General features: G+C 37.7%; 1 protein-coding gene across 4 annotated transcripts in view; it reads left to right on the forward strand.

Annotated features, from left to right (window-relative positions):
• RPS6KA6 (ribosomal protein S6 kinase A6) overlaps positions 1-20,059 on the forward strand; it is a 188,686-nt gene that overhangs the window by 149,790 nt on the left and 18,837 nt on the right. For all 4 annotated transcript variants that reach the window (XM_044235804.1, XM_044235805.1, XM_044235806.1 and 1 more), the window contains 4 exons: positions 918-1,076; positions 4,583-4,744; positions 15,586-15,662; positions 17,823-17,940. In XM_044235804.1, coding sequence (XP_044091739.1) covers positions 918-1,076; positions 4,583-4,744; positions 15,586-15,662; positions 17,823-17,940 — 516 coding nt within the window. The remainder of the gene's footprint in view (positions 1-917; positions 1,077-4,582; positions 4,745-15,585; positions 15,663-17,822; positions 17,941-20,059) is intronic.

A 20,059-nucleotide genomic window follows, 5' to 3' on the forward strand; every position in this document is an offset into this window, starting at 1 on the left:
TTAGGCCACAGAAATCTCAAAAATCTTAAATTAGCCGCTTTAGTTCTTTCTTTTTTTCCCCTGTGATTCTGTACTCCTATACCACATCAAAAAGGAACCACGATGATTGGTAAATGACAGTGTCCTGATGGCTTGAATATATTCTGACTGGTCAACTAATCAACATCATAACCAGCACCATTTATTATTCTGTAGTACTGTAAGTGTAGAAGATATAGGAAATTTGGAATCTGCTGAATTCTCAAATAGTTTACTTTCTTGGTTATATAGAAAATGGCTATAACATTATGGATTGTTCATTGAGTGAGATAGTATTATGCATTTTGATTTGTAATCTTTAAGCAGTATTTTGTTTTATATATATATGCACACATTTACACACACACAGACACACATACATACACACACATCTGTATACACTAACACCTCACATGCCCTGAATTGAAGGGTACACATATTTTTCTTAATTTATTCTCCTTAATATAGTATTTTTGAACTCAACAAATATTTAAGATACCATATCAGATAATGGACTGTGAGGGCAATATTTAAAAACAATACATTTACTGCCAGAAGGAAGCTTATTATTAATAGGAAAGAGAAGTGGCTATAATATAATAAAAAATGAGATAGGTGCTATTTGAGAGACAGAGTTCTGTCGTTCCCACTTATACCATTTGTGAAGTATAATGTACAACTTCAAAAGTTAATACAATCATATGTTTAACATGGTCTCGAAACTGTGTAGGAGGTTGTTTAGCCATTTTAATCTTCAGTGTAGCCTGTACTATATTAACAGTAAGGTGTTAATGTCCTTTTTAAATAATAGAGGTTCACTAGAAAAGGAAAGTAAATATAATTTCAAAATTTCAGAATTATAATTATAAATAATAATATTTAAAAAATTTTTTTTTTAGGTTTATGATGATGGTAGATATGTTTACCTTGTTACGGATTTGATGAAAGGAGGAGAACTACTTGACCGTATTCTCAAAAAAAAATGTTTCTCAGAACGGGAAGCTAGTGATGTACTGATTGTAATAACTAAGACAGTTGACTATCTTCATTGTCAAGGAGTAAGTTGTAGTTATATTCTCCCCTTCAATTTTGAGACTTCTGTATCTTCATAAAATTATATTTAGGAGATGCAACCCAAAATGAATTTTCCTGTAACATATATTTCTATAGAGAATATCCTAATAAAATTCATAATGTAGTGAAAGTTACAGATTTAGGAAATTGGGTAATACTTTATTAATTCTCTTCACTCTGCCTGTTGCCCTGATTTAAGAACATACTAGTTTTAAGATGGTTTGAATTATATAAATATATCTAACTTTGATTTTGAAATTATTAAACCTAATCAAACTTAACAGTCAAAATAATTATCCAAGGACATGTTGTGAATATTATTCAAATTATGCTGTATCTGACATATAAAGTTCTGGCAGTAAAAGGACTGTATACCTTTTTTGAGGGATATAGTTGACATACAATGTTACATTAGCTCCAAGTGTACCACATAGTGATTCAACAACTCTATACATTATGCTGTACTCACCACAACAGATGTAGCTACCATCTGTCACCATACAGTGCTATTACATTACCAGGGACTGTATTCCCTATGCCATTCTTCTTATTCCTGTGACTTACTCATTCCAAACCTAGAACTCTATTATCCCTTCACCCATTTTGCTGATACTTCTACCTGCTCTCCTCTGGAAGCCGTCATTTTGTCTCTGTGTTTATAGGTCTAATTCTGCTTTTTGTTTATTTTTCATTTGTTTTTTAGATTCACTTGAAAGTGAAATTTTATGGTATTTGTCTTTCTCAGTCTGACTTATTTCACTTACCACAATACCCTCTAGGTCCATCCATGTTGTTGAAAATGGCAAGAACTCACTTTTTTATGGCTATGCACTAATACCCCATTATACACACACACACACACACACACACACACACACACACATCCTATCTTCCTTATCCATTCATCTGTGGATGGACACTTAGGTTGCCTCCATATGTTGGCTATTGGAAATAATGTTGCAGTAGACATAGGGGTGCCTATGTCTTTTAAAGTTAGTGTTTTTGTTTTCCTTGGGCAAATTCTCAGTAGTGAAATTATTAGATGATATGGTAGTTCTATTTTTAACTTTTTGAGGAACTTCCATACTGTTTTCCACAGTGGCTGTACCAGTTTACATTCCCATCAGCAGTGCTCTATGGTTCCCTTTTTCCATATCCTTGCTAGCACTTGTTATTTCTTGTCTTTTTGATTCTAGCCATTCTTATAGTGGTAAGGTGATACCTCATTGTGCTGATTTGCATTTTCCTGATGATGAGTGATACTGACCATCTTTACACGTGTCTATCACCCATCTCTATGTCTTCTTTGTAAAGATGTCCAGAGGACTTATATTATGACCCTTGACAGCCTCTCCTCCAAATACAGTAATAAATTTGGATTCTAAGCATTTGAAATATTAATATATTAAAATTTTTGGTGGAGGAGCAGGCCTATTATTTTGCTTCCCATGTCTTCATAAAGAAAGCAAGTGAATTGAGTTATGAAAAAAGTCAATTTTTATTATATACATTTATACAAGGAAACAAAGTCACAAATAATTTAAAATTTTAAGTTTGAATCAGTTGTAATAGTACATATGTACTCACTTAAGTATAAAAAATTTAAAAATGAACAATTCAGAATTGGCACAGTGAAAATTCTATAGGGACCCTTCTTTTAATTAAGATAAATAAACCAGTACATAGTGTGTGTTTTAAGAGAGTATATTTTAAATATTTTGAAATATAAACTGTACAGTGCTAAATTTGATTCCTTGACTGTCTTCATCAACGCTCTCTAAAATAAAGGGTGACCAGGGTTTGTGAGAAAAGTAAAATAACTATTTTTTTCTTTATTATTTTAGAAACCTTCAGATTCTTATAGCAATTAAGTCAATGACAGACATATATTGAGTATTTCTACATGCCAGGCATTGTAAAAGGTATTTCAGATTCAAGCATGAGTAAGACTTGGTCCTCATCTTTAAAAAATTTTCAGTGCAGTAAAATGCTGATTAAAGGTAGGACTAGAATAAACAAAGTTGATAATATTAGTAGAAAAATCATCGCATAGAGAATTTCAGAATATTTTCCATTTCTAGCATTTCATTTGGTTCTCACTGCCTTTCTTCTGAGTTTCATGCATTGTGAACATGTTTTTGTTTTACTTCATTGATATAGTTATTATAGTCTCTTAATTTTTAATATTTCTTTTATAAATATGTATTTTATGAATTTTGAACAGTACTTTTTATTGAGATATATTTGACATGTAACATTAGGTAAGTTTAAGGTGTACAGCATGTTGCTTTGATATATTTATGTAATGCAAAATGACTTATGTATTGCATTAGTTAGCACTTTCATCACCTCACATGTAATAATGGCCCCTTTGTTTTTTTTTTATATTTTTAAAGATTTTATTTATTTATTTGACAGACAGAGATCACAAGTAGGCAGAGAGAGAGAGAGAGAGAGGAGGAGGCAGGCTTCCCACTGAGCAGAGAGCCCGATGCGGGGCTCGATCCCAGGACCCTGAGATCATGACCTGAGGCGAGGGCAGAGGCTTTAACCCACTGAGCCACCCAGGAGCCCCAATAATGGCCCCTTTAAAATCCTTGTCAGGTCCAATGTTGTTCATCCTGGAGTTGGAATTGATTTTCTCTTTTCATGGAACTGTGTTCCATTTTCTTAGTTCCTTGTATATCAGACATTTGATTGTTAAGTTATGAAGGTTTTCATATTGTTGTTTTTTCTTCAGTGATTATCATTTTGTTTTGGTGGATAATTTTCTTGGCAGGTTTGCACTGAAAACTCTGCTTTTGGGGCAGCAGCTCTGGTCTCTGTATCTTTTATCTTTGTTTGAATTACATTGCCCTTCCGTGTATTTTTGATTCAGGGGTCAGTTCTGGCTCTTTTCCTAATGGAATTCATCCCAAGCATTCACGGTTTCTTGGCATCTCTTTTCCATTCCTCCCAGCCAGAAAGACTGGGCTTTTCCACATGTGTTTTCACCATAGGAACTGCACTTAACCCTAGGCTAAAAGCCACAGATAGGGGAACCTTACTTAGAGCTCCCTGTATTCCCTCCCTCAACGAAGCGTATACATCGCATCAGAGTCTGTCTGCTTCTGTTCATTCCGCTATACCTTCAGGTAGTTGATTTTTTGATTATGTTCAAGTTTTGGAGCTATTTACTGTGGAGAAGAACATGTTAAATAGGCTCTTAGTCCATTATTTCCAGAAGTGGAATTGAGAATTGAGTTTTGACATTTTGAGGTTGGAAATGATTAACTTATGGTTTGAATAGAAACTGGAACATTTATTGGACAGAGATAATTTCTTCTATATGCTTCAGGCTGTCAAAGCTTTTGCGGTTGGAGAAATTGTCATTTTCAAAATTTTATGATTTAGAAAGTTCCTTCTCCTGGAAATTCTTTAACTTAAAGTGTTTCATTTCATAGATATTTAGTTCACTATAGAAATGTAATTTTTTTCTTTTATGTTCAAGGTTGTTCATCGTGATCTTAAACCTAGTAATATTTTATATATGGATGAATCAGGCAATGCAGACTCCATTAGAATCTGTGATTTTGGGTTTGCAAAACAACTTCGAGGAGAAAATGGACTTCTTTTAACTCCATGCTACACTGCAAACTTTGTAGCACCTGAGGTATTTGTTAAAACTTAAAAGTATTGGCCTTTTGTTCTTTTCCTTTAGTTGAATATGTATGATGTCCTGTATATGTTACAATTGATAGGTAAAAGCTGAGTTGTCTTATCCTTTCCCAACTCTAAAGCTCTTTAAATCAGTGAATTCTGATAACCTCTAACATAAATATTCAGACTAGTAACTAGCATCTGAAAACAGCCTGAATGTATAATCATTAGACTACTCTTTTTTGTTGGGTTATGTACTAGCATCAGAATCATACACTTTTAGAGCTGGGAAGGCGAATGGAGATAACCCTATCTTCAACATATTAAATGTTCTAAGTGAAAAAAATTGAAGCTCAAAATACTTTAAATAAGTTTTTCAAGACCTAGCATTCACTTTTTAATAAAGCCAGGATAGATTTTCAGGTATTTCTGTTTGGACTGAGCAAGAGGTAATTTATATTGTTTAACATTATACATGACTTATAAAGGCAGTGCCATCAATTGTCTTTAAGATCTAATTCCTGGAAAGGATGAATACCCAACTTTTGTAGCAACATGGACGGAACTGGAAGAGATTATGCTGAGTGAAATAAGTCAAGCAGAGAGAGTCAATTATCATATGGTTTCACTTATTTGTGGAGCATAACAAATAACATGGAGGACAAGGGGAGATGGAGAGGAGAAAGGAGTTGAGGGAGATTGGAAGGGGAGGTGAACCATGAGAGACTATGGACTCTGAAAAACAATCTGAGGGTTTTGAAGGGGTGGGTGGTGGGGGAGGCTGGGAGAACCAGGTGGTGGGTATTAGAGAGGGCACGGATTGCATGGAGCACTGGGTGTGGTGCAAAAACAATGAATACTGTTATGCTGAAAAGAAATTTTAAAAAAATATCTAATTCCTGGAGAAAACAGCTTCATAGGGATTTTTATAAGCAGAGGGATTTTTCTTGGAAAATAACATTTATATGTAGATATTACAGGGAAGAATTAGGAAAGGTGAGTCTGGGGAGGTAAGGAGTATAGATTTCACATTTGTCGGTTCTGATACTGGGGATGGGAGCTTTGACAGTAGCAACTCCCATAGGAGTGAAAGTATGGTTGATCAGAAATGAATTGGGGAAAAAAAAAAAAAGAAATGGATTGGGGGCTGCCTGGGTGGTGTAGTCGGTTGGGCATCTAGCTCTTGGTTTCAGCTGGGGTCGTAATCTCAGGGTCGTGGCATTGAGCCCCAAGTCAGGCTCTAGCTCAGTAAGGAATCTGCGTAAGACTCTCTCTCCCGGGACGCCTGGGTGGCTCAGTTGGTTGGACGACTTCCTTCGGCTCAGGGCGTGCTCCTGGAGTCCCGGGATCGAGTCCCGCATCGGGCTCCCAGCTCCATGGGGAGTCTGCTTCGCTCTCTGACCTTCTCCTCGCTCGTGCTCTCTCTCACTGTCTCTCTCTCTCAAATACATAAATAAAATCTTTAAAAAAAAAAAAAAGACTCTCTCTCCCTTTGCCTCTCCCCATCCTCTCTCTCTAAAATAAATTTTAAAAACTGAATCAGGGATGGCACTGGCCATATAATGTCTTTGTTTGTAAATTAGTAACTGTTCTTATATGTTATGAATAATGCTAACCTGTATGAGTTACCATATGTTCAGCACAAAACAAAATACACAAAAATCTTCAGGTTTGAAAACTTAAATTTTCCAAGTCAGAGAAGAGCAGTAAAATAATTTGAGGATAAATTCCTATCTCATATGCATGTTTTCTGATTTTTTTTAGTCAAATACTATCCCTTTCAGGATAATTCACATCAGATATAGCATATTCATATATTCATATTTAAATATCAACAAATCTGTATTTTAATAAGTATGTATTAGAAAAATATTGTTTTGTATTTTATCGTGTTATATTAGTCACCATACAGTACATCATTAATTTTCGATGTAGTGTTCCATGATTCATTGTTTGCGTATAACACCCAGTGCTCCATGCAATCCATGCCCTCCTTAATAGGCATCACCAGGCTCACCCATCCCCACAACCCCGTCCCTTCTAAAACCCTCAGTTTGTTTCCCAGAGTCCATAGCCTCTCATGGTTTGTCTCCCACTCCAATTTCTCCCCCTTCCTTTTTCCCTTCTATTCCTTATGCTACACAAGTAAGTGAAACCATATGATAATTGACTTTCTCTGTTAGACTTATTTCACTCAGCATAATCCCCTCCGGTTCCATCCATGTTGATGCAAAAGCTGGGTATTCATTCTTTCTGATGGCTGAGTAATATTCCATTGTGTATATGGACCATATCTTCTTTATCCATTCATCTTTTGAAGGGTATCTTGGCTCTTTCCATATTTTGGCGACTGTGGCCATTGCTGCTATGAACATTGGGGTGCATATGGCCATTCTTTTCACTGCATCTGTATCACTGCATCTGTAAATACCCAGTAGTGCAATTGCAGGGTCATAGGATAGCTCTATTTTTAATTTTTTGAGGAACCTCCACATTGTTTTCCAAAGTGGCTTCATCAACTTGCATTCCAACCAACAGTGTAAAAGGTTTCCCTTTCTCCACAACTTCTCCAACATTTGTTGTTTCTTGCCGTATCAATTTTTGCCGTTCTAACTGGTGTAAGATGATAACCTCAATGCAGTTTTGATTTCAATTTCCCTGATGGCTAATGATGATGAACACTTTTTCAAGTGTCTGTTAGCCATTTGTATGTCTTCTTTGAAGAAGTGTCTACTCATGTCTTCTGCCCATTTTTTGACTTGATTATCTGGTTTTTGGGTGTTGAGTTTGAGGAGTTCTTTATAGATCTTGGATATCAGCCCTTTGTCTGTAGTGTCATTTGCAAATATTTCCTCCCATTCTGTGGGTTGCCTCTTTGTTTTGTTGACTATTTCCTTTGCTGTGCAGAAGCTTTTTATCTTGATGAAGTCCCAAAAGTTCATTTTTGCTTTTGTTTCCCATGCCTTTGGAGACATGTCCAAACTTCCAAAGAAGTTGCTGTAGCCGATGTGGAAGAGGTTACTGCCTATGTTCTCCTCTAGGATTTTGATGGATTCCTGTCTCACATTGAGGTCTTTGATCCATTTTGAGTTTATCCTTGTGTATGGTGTAAGAGAATGGTCGAGTATCATTCTTCTGTATATAGCTGTCCAATTTTCCCAGCACCACTTATTGAAGAGACTGTCTCTCTTCCGCTGGATATTTTTTCCCACTTTGTTGAAGACTAGTTGACCACAGAGTTGAGAGTCCATATCTGGGCTCTCTATTCTGTTCCATTGGTCTATGATTCTGTTTTTGTGCCTGTTCCATGCTGTCTTGGTACAGAGCTTTGTAATAAAGCTTGAAATCAAGCAACATGATGCCACCAAATTTGTTTTTCTTTTTCAACATTTCCTTAGCTATTCGGGGTCTTTTCTGGTTCCATAAAATTTTAAGATAGTTTTTTCTATCTCTGTGAAAAGTGCTGGTGGTGTTTCAGTTGTATTAAGTGATTGCATTAAGTGTGTAGATTGCTTTGCATAGTATAGAGATTTTTTTTTCCAATTTATTTATTTTCAGAAAAACAGTATTCATTATTTTTTCACCACACCCAGTGCTCCATGCAAGCCGTGCCCTCTATAATACCCACTACCTGGTACCCCAACCTCCCACCCCCCCCCACTTCAAACCCCTCAGACTGTTTTTCAGAGTCCATAGTCTCTCATGGTTCACCTCCCCTTCCAATTTACCCAAATTCCCTACTCCTCTCTAACGCCCCTTGTCCTCCATGCTATTTGTTATGCTCCACAAATAAGTGAAACCATATGATAATTGACTCTCTCTGCTTGACTTATTTCACTCAGCATAATCTCTTCCAGTCCCGTCCATGTTGCTACAAAAGTTGGGTATTCATCCTTTCTGATGGAGGCATAATACTCCATAGTGTATATGGACCACATCTTCCTTATCCATTCATCCGTTGAAGGGCATCTTGGTTCTTTCCATAGTTTGGCAACTGTGGCCATTGCTGCTATAAACATTGGGGTACAGATGCCCCTTCTTTTCATGACATCTGTATCTTTGGGGTAAATACCCAGGAGTGCAATTGCAGGGTCATAGGGAAGCTCTATTTTTAATTTCTTGAGGAATCTCCACACTGTTCTCCAAAGAGGCTGCACCAACTTGCATTCCCACCAACAGTGTAAGAGGGTTCCCCTTTCTCCACATCCTCTCCAACACATGTTGCTTCCTGTTTTGTTAATTTTGGCCATTCTAACTGGTGTAAGGTGATATCTCAATGTGGTTTTAATTGGAATCTCCCTGAGGGCTAATGATGATGAGCATTTTTTCATGTGTCTGGTAGCCATTTGTATTTCTTGATTGGAGAAGTGTCTGTTCATATCTTCTGCCCATTTTTTGATGTGTTTGTCTGTTTCGTGTGGGTTGAGTTTGAGCAGTTCATTATAGATCCTGGGTATCAACCTTTTGTCTGTACTGTCATTTGCAAATATCTTCTCCCATTCCGTGGGTTGCCTCTTTGTTTTTTTGACTGTTTCCTCTGCTGTGCAGAAGCTTTTGATTTTGATGAAGTCCCAGAAGTTTATTTTCGCTTTTGTTTCCTTTGCCTTTGGAGACGTATCTTGAAAGAAGTTGCTGTGGCTGATATCAAAGAGATTACTGCCTATGTTCTCCTCTAAGATTCTGATGGATTCCTGTCTCACGTTGAGGTCTTTTATCCATTTTGAGTTGATCTTTGTGTACGGTGTAATAGAATGCTCGACTTTCATTCTTCTACATATAGCTGTCCAGTTTTCCCAGCACCATTTATTGAAGAGACTGTCTTTTTTCCACTGTATATTTTTTCCTGTTTTGTCGAAGATTAATTGACCATAGAGTTGAGGGTCCATATCAGGGCTCTATACTCTGTTCCACGGGTCTATGTGTCTGTTTTTATGCCAGTACCATGCTGTCTTGGTGATCACAGCTTTGTAATAAAGCTTGAAATCAGGTAAGGTGATGGCGCCAGCTTTATTTTTGTTTTTCAACATTTCCTTAGTGATTCGGGGTCTCTTCTGATTCCATACAGATTTTAGGATTATGTGCTCCAGCTCTTTGAAGAATGCCGGTGGAATTTTGATCGGAATGGCATTAAAAGTATAGATTGCTCTAGGCAGTATAGACATTTTAACAATGTTTATTCTTCCGATCCAAGAGCATGGAATGGTCTTCCATCTTTTTGTGTCTTCTTCAATTTCTTTCATGAGTGTTCTATAGTTCCTCAAGTACAGATCCTTTACCTCTTTAGTTAGGTTTATTCCAAGGTATCTTATGGTTCTTGGTGCTATAGTAAATGGAATCGATTCTCTAATTTCCCTTTCTGTATTTTCATTGTTAGTGTATAAGAAAGCCACTGATTTCTGCACATTGACTTTGTATCCTGCCACGTTGCTGAATTGCTGTATGAGTTCTAGTAGTTTGGGGGTGGAGTCTTTTGGGTTTTCCATATAAAGAATCATGTCATCTGCGAAGAGAGAGAGTTTGACTTCTTCATTACCAATTTGGATACCTTTTATTTCTCTCTGTTGTCTGATTGCTGTTGCTAGGACTTCTAATACTATGTTGAACAAGAGTGGTGAAAGTGGGCATCCTTGTCTTGTTCCTGATCTCAATGGGAAGGCTGCAAGCTTTTTCCCATTGAGGATGATATTTGCTGTGGGTCTTTCATAGATAGATTTGATGAGGTTCAGGAATATTCCCTCTATCCCGATACTTTGAAGCGTTTTAATCAGGAACGGATGCTGGATTTTGTCAAATGCTTTTTCTGCATCAATTGAGAGGACCATGTGGTTCTTCTCTCTTCTCATATTTATTTGTTGTATCACATTGATTGATTTGCGAATGTTGAACCATCCTTGTAGCCCAGGGATGCATCCCACCTAATCATGGTGGATAGTCTTTTTAATGTGCTGTTGGATCCTGTTGGCTAGGATCTTGTTGAGAATCTTAGCATCCATATTCATCAGTGATATTGGTCTGAAATTCTCCTTTTTGGTAGGGTCCTTGCCTGGTTTGGGGATCAGGGTAATGCTGGCTTCATAGAAAGAGTCTGGAAGTCTTCCTTCTGCTTCAATTTTTTGAAACAGCTTCAGGAGAATAGGTGTTATTTCTTCTTGGAAGGTTTGGTAGAATTCCCCAGGGAATCCATCAGGTCCTGGGCTCTTGTTTTTTGGGAGGTTTTTGATCACTGATTCAATCTCGTTATTAGATATCGGTCTATTCAGGTTGTTGATTTCTTCCTGGTTCAATTTTGGTAGTTTATATTTTTCCAGGAATGCATCCATTTCATCTAGGTTGCTAAGCTTATTGGCATATAACTGTTGATAATAACTTCTGATGATTGTTTCTACTTCCTTGGCGTTAGTTGTGATCTCTCCCTTTTCATTCATAATTTTATGAATTTGGGATTTCTCTCTTTTCTTTCGGATTAGTGTAGCCAGTGGCTTATCGATCTTATTGATTCTTTCAAAAAACCAGCTTCTAGTTTCATTGATACGTTCTACTGTATCTCTGGTTTCTCCCTCATTGATCTCAGCTCTAATCTTGATGATTTCCCTTCTTATGTGTGGAGTTGGTTTGATTTGTTGTTGATCCTCCAGTTCTTTAAGGTGTAGAGACAGCTGGTGTGTTCTGGATTTTTCAGTTTTTTTGAGCAAGGCTTGGATGGCTATATATTTTCCCCTTAGGACCGCCTTTGCTGTATCCCATAGGTTTTGGACCGAAGTGTCTTCATTCTCATTGGTTTCCATGAATTGTTTCAGTTCTTCTTTGATCTCCTGGTTGATCCAAGCATTCTTAAGCAAGGTGGTCTTTAGCTTCCAGGTGTTTGAGTTCCTTCGGAACTTTTCCTTGTGATTGAGCTCCAGTTTCAAAGCATTGTGATCTGAGAATATGCAGGGAATAATCTCAGTCTTTTGGTATCGGTTGAGTCCTGATTTGTGACCCAGTATGTGGTCTATTCTGGAGAAGGTTCCGTGTGCACTTGAGAAGAATGAGTATTCTGCTGTTTTAGGGTGGAATGTTCTGTATATATCTATGAGGTCCATCTGGTCCAATGTGTCATTCAATGCTCTTGTTTCTTTATTGATTTTCTGCTTCGATGATCTGTCTAATTCTGAAAGAGGCGTGTTAAGATCTCCTACGATTAGTGTATTCATATCAATATGACTCTTTATCTTGATTAACAGTTATCTTAAGTAATTGGCTGCTCCCATATTGGGAGCATAGATATTTACAATTGTTAGATCATCTTGGTGGACAGTCCCTTTAAGGATTATGTAGTGTCCTTCTGTATCTCTGACTACAGTCTTTAGTTTGAAGCCTAATTTATCTGATATGAGAATCGCTACCCCAGCCTTCTTTTGAGTCCCATTGGCATGAAAGATGCTTCTCCACCCCTTCACTTTCAGTCTGCGTGTATCTTTAGGTTCAAAATGGGTCTCTTGTAGACAGCATATGGATGGTTCCTGTCGTTTTATCCAATCTGCAACCCTGTGCCATTTTATGGGTGCATTTAGGCCATTCACATTGAGAGTGATTATTGATAGATACGTTTTTATTGTCATCGAGTTACCTTTGAAGTCTTTCTTTCTGTAGACTGTCTCTCTATTTCTGTTCAATGCTATTCTTGGGATTTTTCCTCTTTTATAGAACCCCCCTTAATATTTCCTGCAGTGTCGGCTTGGTGGTTGCATAGTCTTTTAAGCCTTGCCGGTCTTGGAAACTCTTTATCTCTCCATCCATTTTGAATGTCAGTCTTGCTGGATAAAGTATTCTTGGCTGCATGTTCTTCTCATTTAGTGCCCGGAATATATCTTGCCAGCCTCTTCTGGCTTGCCAGGTCTCTTTGGACAGGTCTGACATTATTCTGATGGGCTTCCCTCTGTAAGTAAGGAGCCTCTTTGCCCTGGCGGCTTTCAAGAGATTATACCTACAATTATAATTTCTCAATTTGACTATCAGGTGTCGTGATGTTTTTTTGGAGTGTATAATCTTGGGTGGAGACCGTTCAGCCTCTAGTACATGAACGCTGGTTTCATTCGCGAGATTCGGAAAATTTTCATGAAGGACTTGTTCCACGATATCTTCGACTTCTTTCTTTCTCCTCCCCTTCAGGAATTCCAATAATTCTGACGTTGGAACGCTTCATGGCATCATTTATTTCCCTGATTCTGCTTTCGTGGGATCTAAGCTGTTTGTTCCAGGCTTCCTCCTGATCTTTTCTCTCTATCTGTTTGTCTTCCAGATCACTAATTCTATCTTCTGTCTCAGTTACCCTAGCTTTGAGAGAGTTTAGATTAGATTCGAACTCATTGAGAGCATTGTGAACCTCCTCCCTGGTAGCTTTAAGCTCCGCCCTAACATTGTGAACATCCTGTCTGGTCGCTTTCAGTTTGGCCCTAATCAATTCTGTTTGTTCATCCATGGCTTTCTCCAACCTAGCTATTGCCTGGATAATTGTTAGCCTGAATTCTCTTTCCGACATATTGTCTATGTTGATAGCCGTTAGCTCTGTTGCAGAAGGTCCATCCTCTGTATTTTTCTTGTGTTGGGCATTCCTCCTCCTAGTCATTTTGGTGGGAGAAGACAGAACAGATGTAGCTGGATGTATCAACTCTGGTGCAGTCAAGGTGCACCCTGGAACACACTGGAATAGTGGAAACGAGTGAATAATACAAGTTTTCCTATGAAGTAGTGGTGGTTCTCTTGTAGTCCTTTTTTTTTTTTTCTTTCTTGGTTTGTTTTCTGGGGGAGGGGCCTGCCACGTGGGTTTTCAGTCAATGATGTTTACTGAGTTGAATCCCCCCGCCTCCCTCAAGGGGGTGGGCTCTGGGGAAACTTGGTTTTTTTCAGGCTTTTGTTCTCTGGCGGTTTTTTGTTTTTTTTTTTTTTTTTGCTTGTTCACTTTTTTTTCCTCTCACCTTGACCGCCTTTGATGGTTTTTGTAGTATTAGAAGAAATCAACCCGCACCCTGATCTCCGTCTCAGAGAGAAGCCTCAGTCTGGGTGCAGAAGCTGAATAAATTCCCCCTTGGCCGCTGGCAGCGCAGGTTCCAAGTTGCAGACCCTGGGGGCGCAGGATCTTTTGCTCGTCCCCAAAGCCAAGGCAGTGGCGGCTGTCTGGGAGCTCCCGACCGCCAGAGAGGTTCCAAGCAGGGATCGCACACTGCGATTTTGCTGCCGGCCCCGCCTGGGAGTGCCCGGCCTGCGCGCACCTCTTTTCAGAGGCGGCTGTGGGTCGGGCGTGCCTCTGGGGCACTGAGAACGGGGCGCTGGTCCGTAAGCCGCAGGCTGGGCTTTTGCGCGCCTCTGTCTGGGGAAGAGTTTCGCGGGCGCGGGTCTTAGACTTTGAAACAATGGCGCAGGTCAAGAAGCGCCCCCGGGCCTTAGTAACCCGGGAGAGCTGGAGGGACGTGCGCACGCATCTCAAGCTTTGTGGTAGGGCTAGCGTGCGTTCTGCAGACCGGCGCAGCTCCCATCCCCTCACAGGAGCCGGAACCCACGCGCTCTGGGGCGCGCTGGCGCTGGCGGCTTAGGGACCAGGAGAGGTTTCTCTGCCGCACTCTCTCTGCCTCTGCGCTGGGGAGGACGTCTGCGACCGGGGACTTAAGCCCCTGTCCCTAGCCGCCCCGATTCCCACAATTTCCCCCCGCAATCCTTTGTTCTTTTGGAGTGCTTTCAACCAGTCTCCAAGTTAATGCTGGTCCCCAGAGGCAGGGCACTCTCGCTCGTATTGGGGTATTACTTTCCCACCGGTCGCCTCTGGTGGCTCCCTCCCCCTTTTGTTTATCTTCTGATATCAGTCCGCCATTCCCATTCCGCTTTACCTGCTCACTGGCGTCTTCTGCCCCTGTAGAGATCCAGACGTGTATAATTCTGATCTCAGGCTGATTTCATGGGTGATCAGAGTTCTTTGGTAGGTAATCAGCTCACTTTGGGGTACCAGCTGAAAAGACGCCTCTTCCCAGTACCCCGCCATCTTGTCCCCCCCTAGTATAGAGATTTTTATAGTATTTGTTCTTGCAATCCATGTCACCTCTTTATTTTTTTAACAAACTACTAACTTCATAGAGAAAACTCACATGAATATATAATAAATATATGACTAGATGTCATTTATCACTGGCTCTAAGATACAGAAAAATTAATGAAACCATTAAGAATATATCAGATGTGTTTTTGTGATCCAGAAGTATAATGTTCTTCCCAAAACATACTAGGCTTGAATGTAAAATATAAATTCATCTTGCTTCAATGAGAGCATATTATTATCTTACCATTTATTGCTTAGTAAGGAGGCAGTTATCATAGATATTAAAAACACAATCTCTAGAGTACTACTTACTAGTTTTGTTGGGAAAACTGTAGTATATTTGCCTTAGTTTCCATGTCTTTAAAATAGAAATAGTAATATCTACTTCAAAGAATCAGTGTCAGGGTGAAAAGACTGCATTCTGTATAGTACACATTAGGCCTTCTGTACAATATTCATCTTAAATTCTGATGTCTGTGTCTGGTTTTTCTAAGAGGAGAAGTGAAAACCCATTGGGGTCAGGGATCATATCTTCAAAGTTTTGGGGGTTTTTTTGTTTTTTTTTTTTTTAATGACCCATGATACTCAGTCACCTTATTAATGGCCATTTACTCAATGCTTACTAATTGTAAATGACTTTGCCTTTGACATTACATGAATCTATTACTGAAAAGATTTAAATGATCTAAACTTTTACATTGTGAGCAGTTATGAGATTATTGGAAATGCAACAACTGTCTTTTGGATAATAAAACTGAGTTTATATATGTGTATTTCTTTCTCAGGTTCTTATGCAACAGGGCTATGATGCTGCTTGTGATATTTGGAGCCTGGGTGTTCTTTTTTACACAATGCTGGCTGGGTAAGAAACTTATATATTCAAAATAATACACATCGTAATTTGAATTTCATCTATATATCTTTATCTGTAATAAAAATGGACAGATGAAAATAGCCTTAATAAAATTCTACCAACATTTTAAAATATCATCTATTGTTTATTTATAAAATGTGAAAACAAAGTGTTTAATGAGGCTCTAGTCAGACATATAAATTAAAAGAATTTTCAGCTAGCACTAAAACTTTGAAAAATAAAAGCACATACTTTTTTGATGTTTTACTTTCAATGCATTAAGGTTTGAAAATGTTTACTTGAACATAAAACAATTTCTTCCTTCAGTGGGTACTTGCCCACTGAGCTTGTTGATACTGATTTAAAATTTTTTGACGTATTTGAATTCTGGCTCTCCTGACTGAGCTTTATAAAAAAATATAAATAGCAGCATAATACTAAACTACAGAAACATATAGAGCAGCCTTCTCTTAAAAAGTAAATACTAAAAAAAATATAATAATTGGATTATGTTAATGTTGGTAATTTACATATAAGAGCTGTTTTACTCTTAATTTTTTTTTAGTTTTTTTACTTTACTCTTTTCCTTTTATTCAGGAATAAATATTTATGGCTGTAGAAAAAGACTAGGTTTAGCAGTCTGTTGCATAGATTAGAATTTGAAGCATTATAATGCATTATATATGATACCTAGGTGTTACTTTTTTAAAGAAGCCATTTAGTATAATTTAAATACTCTTGACATAACAGGAACATTATAAATACGAATATTATGACTGAATTATTTATTGACTTGGTAATTACATGTATCAGTATATTCCAAATACTTTCAGATATATCATATACAAAATATTTAGTTATGACTATAGGAAATATTGAAACTAAGAGTAGTTAAAATTTGTATATGAATTTAGGTTAGCCCTATTGTTTCCAAACCATGGGCTACCATTTCTAGATTGCTGCTTTTGCATATTTACTTTGTGACTGATAAAAAAGGATTTTGTGTGTGGGTGTATGTATAGGTGTTTAGTGTTATCTCTACTTAATTGTTGCATAAGAAAGTTAAGGCATTAGCATATTAAGATATCTCATACTTCTTTTTTTTAAGATTTTATTTATTTATTTGACAGATCACAAGTAGGCAGAGAGGCAGGCAGAGAAGCAGGCAGAGGGAGAGAAGGGGAAGCAGCCTCCCTGCCTATCAGAGAGAGCCTGATGTGGGGCCTGATCCCAGGACCCTGGGATCATGACCTGAGTCGAAGGCAGAGGCTTTAACCCACTGAGCCACCCAGGCGCCCTTCCTCATACTTCTTAACCATAAGTCTTTCTATTCCCAAATTTGAATACCATTTTCAATTCCACCTGTTAGAATGATGCAAAGCTGATCATTTTTGTTATTCCATAATTAATTTTTAAACTACTTTAATTTTATACACTCTGTCTTCAACTATAGAGATTTCTTGTCATATTGATATAAATATTTTGCCAATTGTTTATAGACATTAATTAAAATATTGTTAACCTGTTCCCATGGATAATACTGATTAAATGCTAATGATAAAATTTGAACTAATCAATAAATACATTCTAAATATATAACATTGACAATTTCTTCATAGTAGGTATATTTGGTTTGCTAACTTATGCCTGGGAGAATACAAAATTTTTTATTCTGGTCTAATTTTAAGCCTATAGCTTTACATGAAATGCTGCCTTTATTTTATTTTACATTGATTAACTGATCAAAGGGGAAAAATGATGTTGGCAAGACTCTGTTAAATAATTAGGATTGGGGCGCCTGGGTGGCTCAGTGGGTTAAGCCTCTGCCTTCGGCTTGGGCTGTGATCTCAGGGTCCTGGGATCAGGGCCTGCATGGGGCTCTCTGCTCAGTGGGGGGCCTGCTTCCCCCCTCTCTCTCTGCCTGCCTCTCTGCCTACTTGTGATCTCTCTCTCTCTCTCTGTCAAATAAATAAATAAAATAAAATAAAAATAATTAGGATTAAGTTCATTGAAATATAAAATTTTATGTGAAGAGTAAAGGAAAACATTAGATGATACTCTTCATTTGCTATAGTAAATATCTGCATGTTGTCTTATACTCTTTACTTTCAGTTAGATTTAATTTGTATGTTAGACCCTAATGTCTATTGAAATCTGTTTTATTAATAGCTATACTCCATTTGCTAATGGCCCCAATGATACTCCTGAAGAGATACTGCTACGTATAGGCAATGGCAAGTTCTCATTGACTGGTGGAAACTGGGACAATATTTCAGATGGAGCAAAGGTATAAATCATAAATATCTTTGGTTTTGTTGCATCCTTGTTAAATTGCTGAAATCTTTAAGTTATAGCCTAGTCTGTATTTGCAGAGTATCTGATGGTGTTATATGTCAGTATTTGTTTTTAAGTCAGCTCACATTTATATGTGTATTGAACAAGATGAATTTTTTCTGCAATGCTTCTGGGTGATATTTCTCTCTTATCAGTTCATATGTGTTCAAGAAATATAAACTATTTTCAGTATTAACGAAAGCTAAAAATATAAATCGACTGGGGAAAAATACATATTTAAAGCCAACTAGAACTGATTTCGGCATTTAGTGTATTTTTGCACCTCATTTCTTCTTTAGCACAGACATTGACTCATGATTATGCAGGCAGTTTTTAATGTTAACTTATTCTTTGAGAATATATAAACTTTTTATCAGTAATGCCTAGATATTTATTATTGATAACTTAGACCTGTCCAATGGAAATATAATGTAAGCCACATATGTATTTTAAAAATTTCTGGTAGCTCCACAAACAAGTGAAACCATATGACAATTGATGCTCTCTGCTTGACTTAATTCACTCAGCATAATCTCTTCCTGTCCTGTCCATGTTGCTACAAAAGTTGGGTATTCGTCCTTTCTGATGGAGGCATAATAGCATGGAGGACATGGGAAGATAGAGAGGAGAAGGGAATTGGGGGAAATTGGAAGGGGAGGTGAACCATGAGAGACTATGGACTCTGAAAAACAATCTAAGGGTTTTGAAGGGGCAGGGGTTGGGAGGTCAGGGTACCAGGTGGTGGATATTATAGAGGTCACAGATTGCATGGAGCACTGGCTGTGGTGCAAAAATAATGAATACTGTTATACTGAAAATAAATTTTAAAAAATTTTAAAAAAATTTCTGGTAGCCACAATAAAAAGATAAAAAAAACCACAGTTGAAATTAATTTTTTGAAGATTTTTATTTACTTATTTGACAGAGAGAGAGAGATCACAAGTAGGCAGAGAGGCAGGCAGAGTGAGATGAGGAAGCAGGCTCCCTGCTGAGCAGAGAGCCTGATGTGAGGCTCAATCCCAGGACCCTGAGATCATGACCTGAGCCGAAGGCAGAGGCTTTACCCACTGAGCCATCCAGGCACCCCATGGTGAAATTAATTTTAAGACTGTTTTATTTAACCTGGTATATCCATAATATATCATTTCAATATCTAACCACTATAAAAAATTAGTAAGTTATTTTATATTCTTTTTTTATACTAAGTCTTCAGAACCTGGTGTGTAGTTTATACTTAGAAGCCATGTAAATTTGGACTACCCACATGTTTAAAAAATATTTTTCTTTGTCATTATTTTTTTTATTTGTGTGTAGTTGACACACAATGTTACATTAGTTTCAGGTATGCAGCATAGGATTCAATAAGTTTCTACATTATGCTATACTCATCACAAGTTGTACTACCCACATTTTTTTAAACTTATTTTTTATTTTCAGCATAACAGTATTCATTATTTTTGCACCACACCCAGTGCTCCATGCAATCCGTGACCTCTATAATACCCACCACCTGGTACTCCGACCTCCCACCTCCCGCCCCTTCAAAACCCTCAGATTGTTTTTCAGAGTCCATAGTCTCTCATGGTTCACCTCCCCTTCCAATTTCCCCCAACTCCCTTCTCCTCTCTATCTCCCCATGTCCTCCATGCTATTTGTTATGCTCCACAATAAGTGAAACCATATGATAATTGACTCTCTCTGCTTGACTTATTTCACTCAGCATAATTTCTTCCAGTCCCGTCCATGTTGCTACAAAAGTTGGGTATTCGTCCTTTCTGATGGAGGCATAATACTCCATAGTGTATATGGACCACATTTTCCTTAAGGATTAATAGCCAATTGGCTAGTGGCTGCTGTAGTAGGCAGTAGAGTTTCAATGTAACTGACCTTATTTAATTTAGGGAAAAATACATTGATCAAACCTTGACTATGAACTCTTAACATTAATAATTTAAAAATTTTGAGTTTTAAGACCAATCCAAAGGTCGTCAGCATGTGGCTTATAGGGTCCTGAAGCTTTTAAGCTGCAGTTTGAAGTAGAAAACAATTTAAGACTAAAGGAATTGCTTATA

Source organism: Neovison vison, chromosome X (assembly GCF_020171115.1).
Source record: "Neovison vison isolate M4711 chromosome X, ASM_NN_V1, whole genome shotgun sequence".
NCBI lineage: Eukaryota > Metazoa > Chordata > Mammalia > Carnivora > Mustelidae > Neogale > Neogale vison.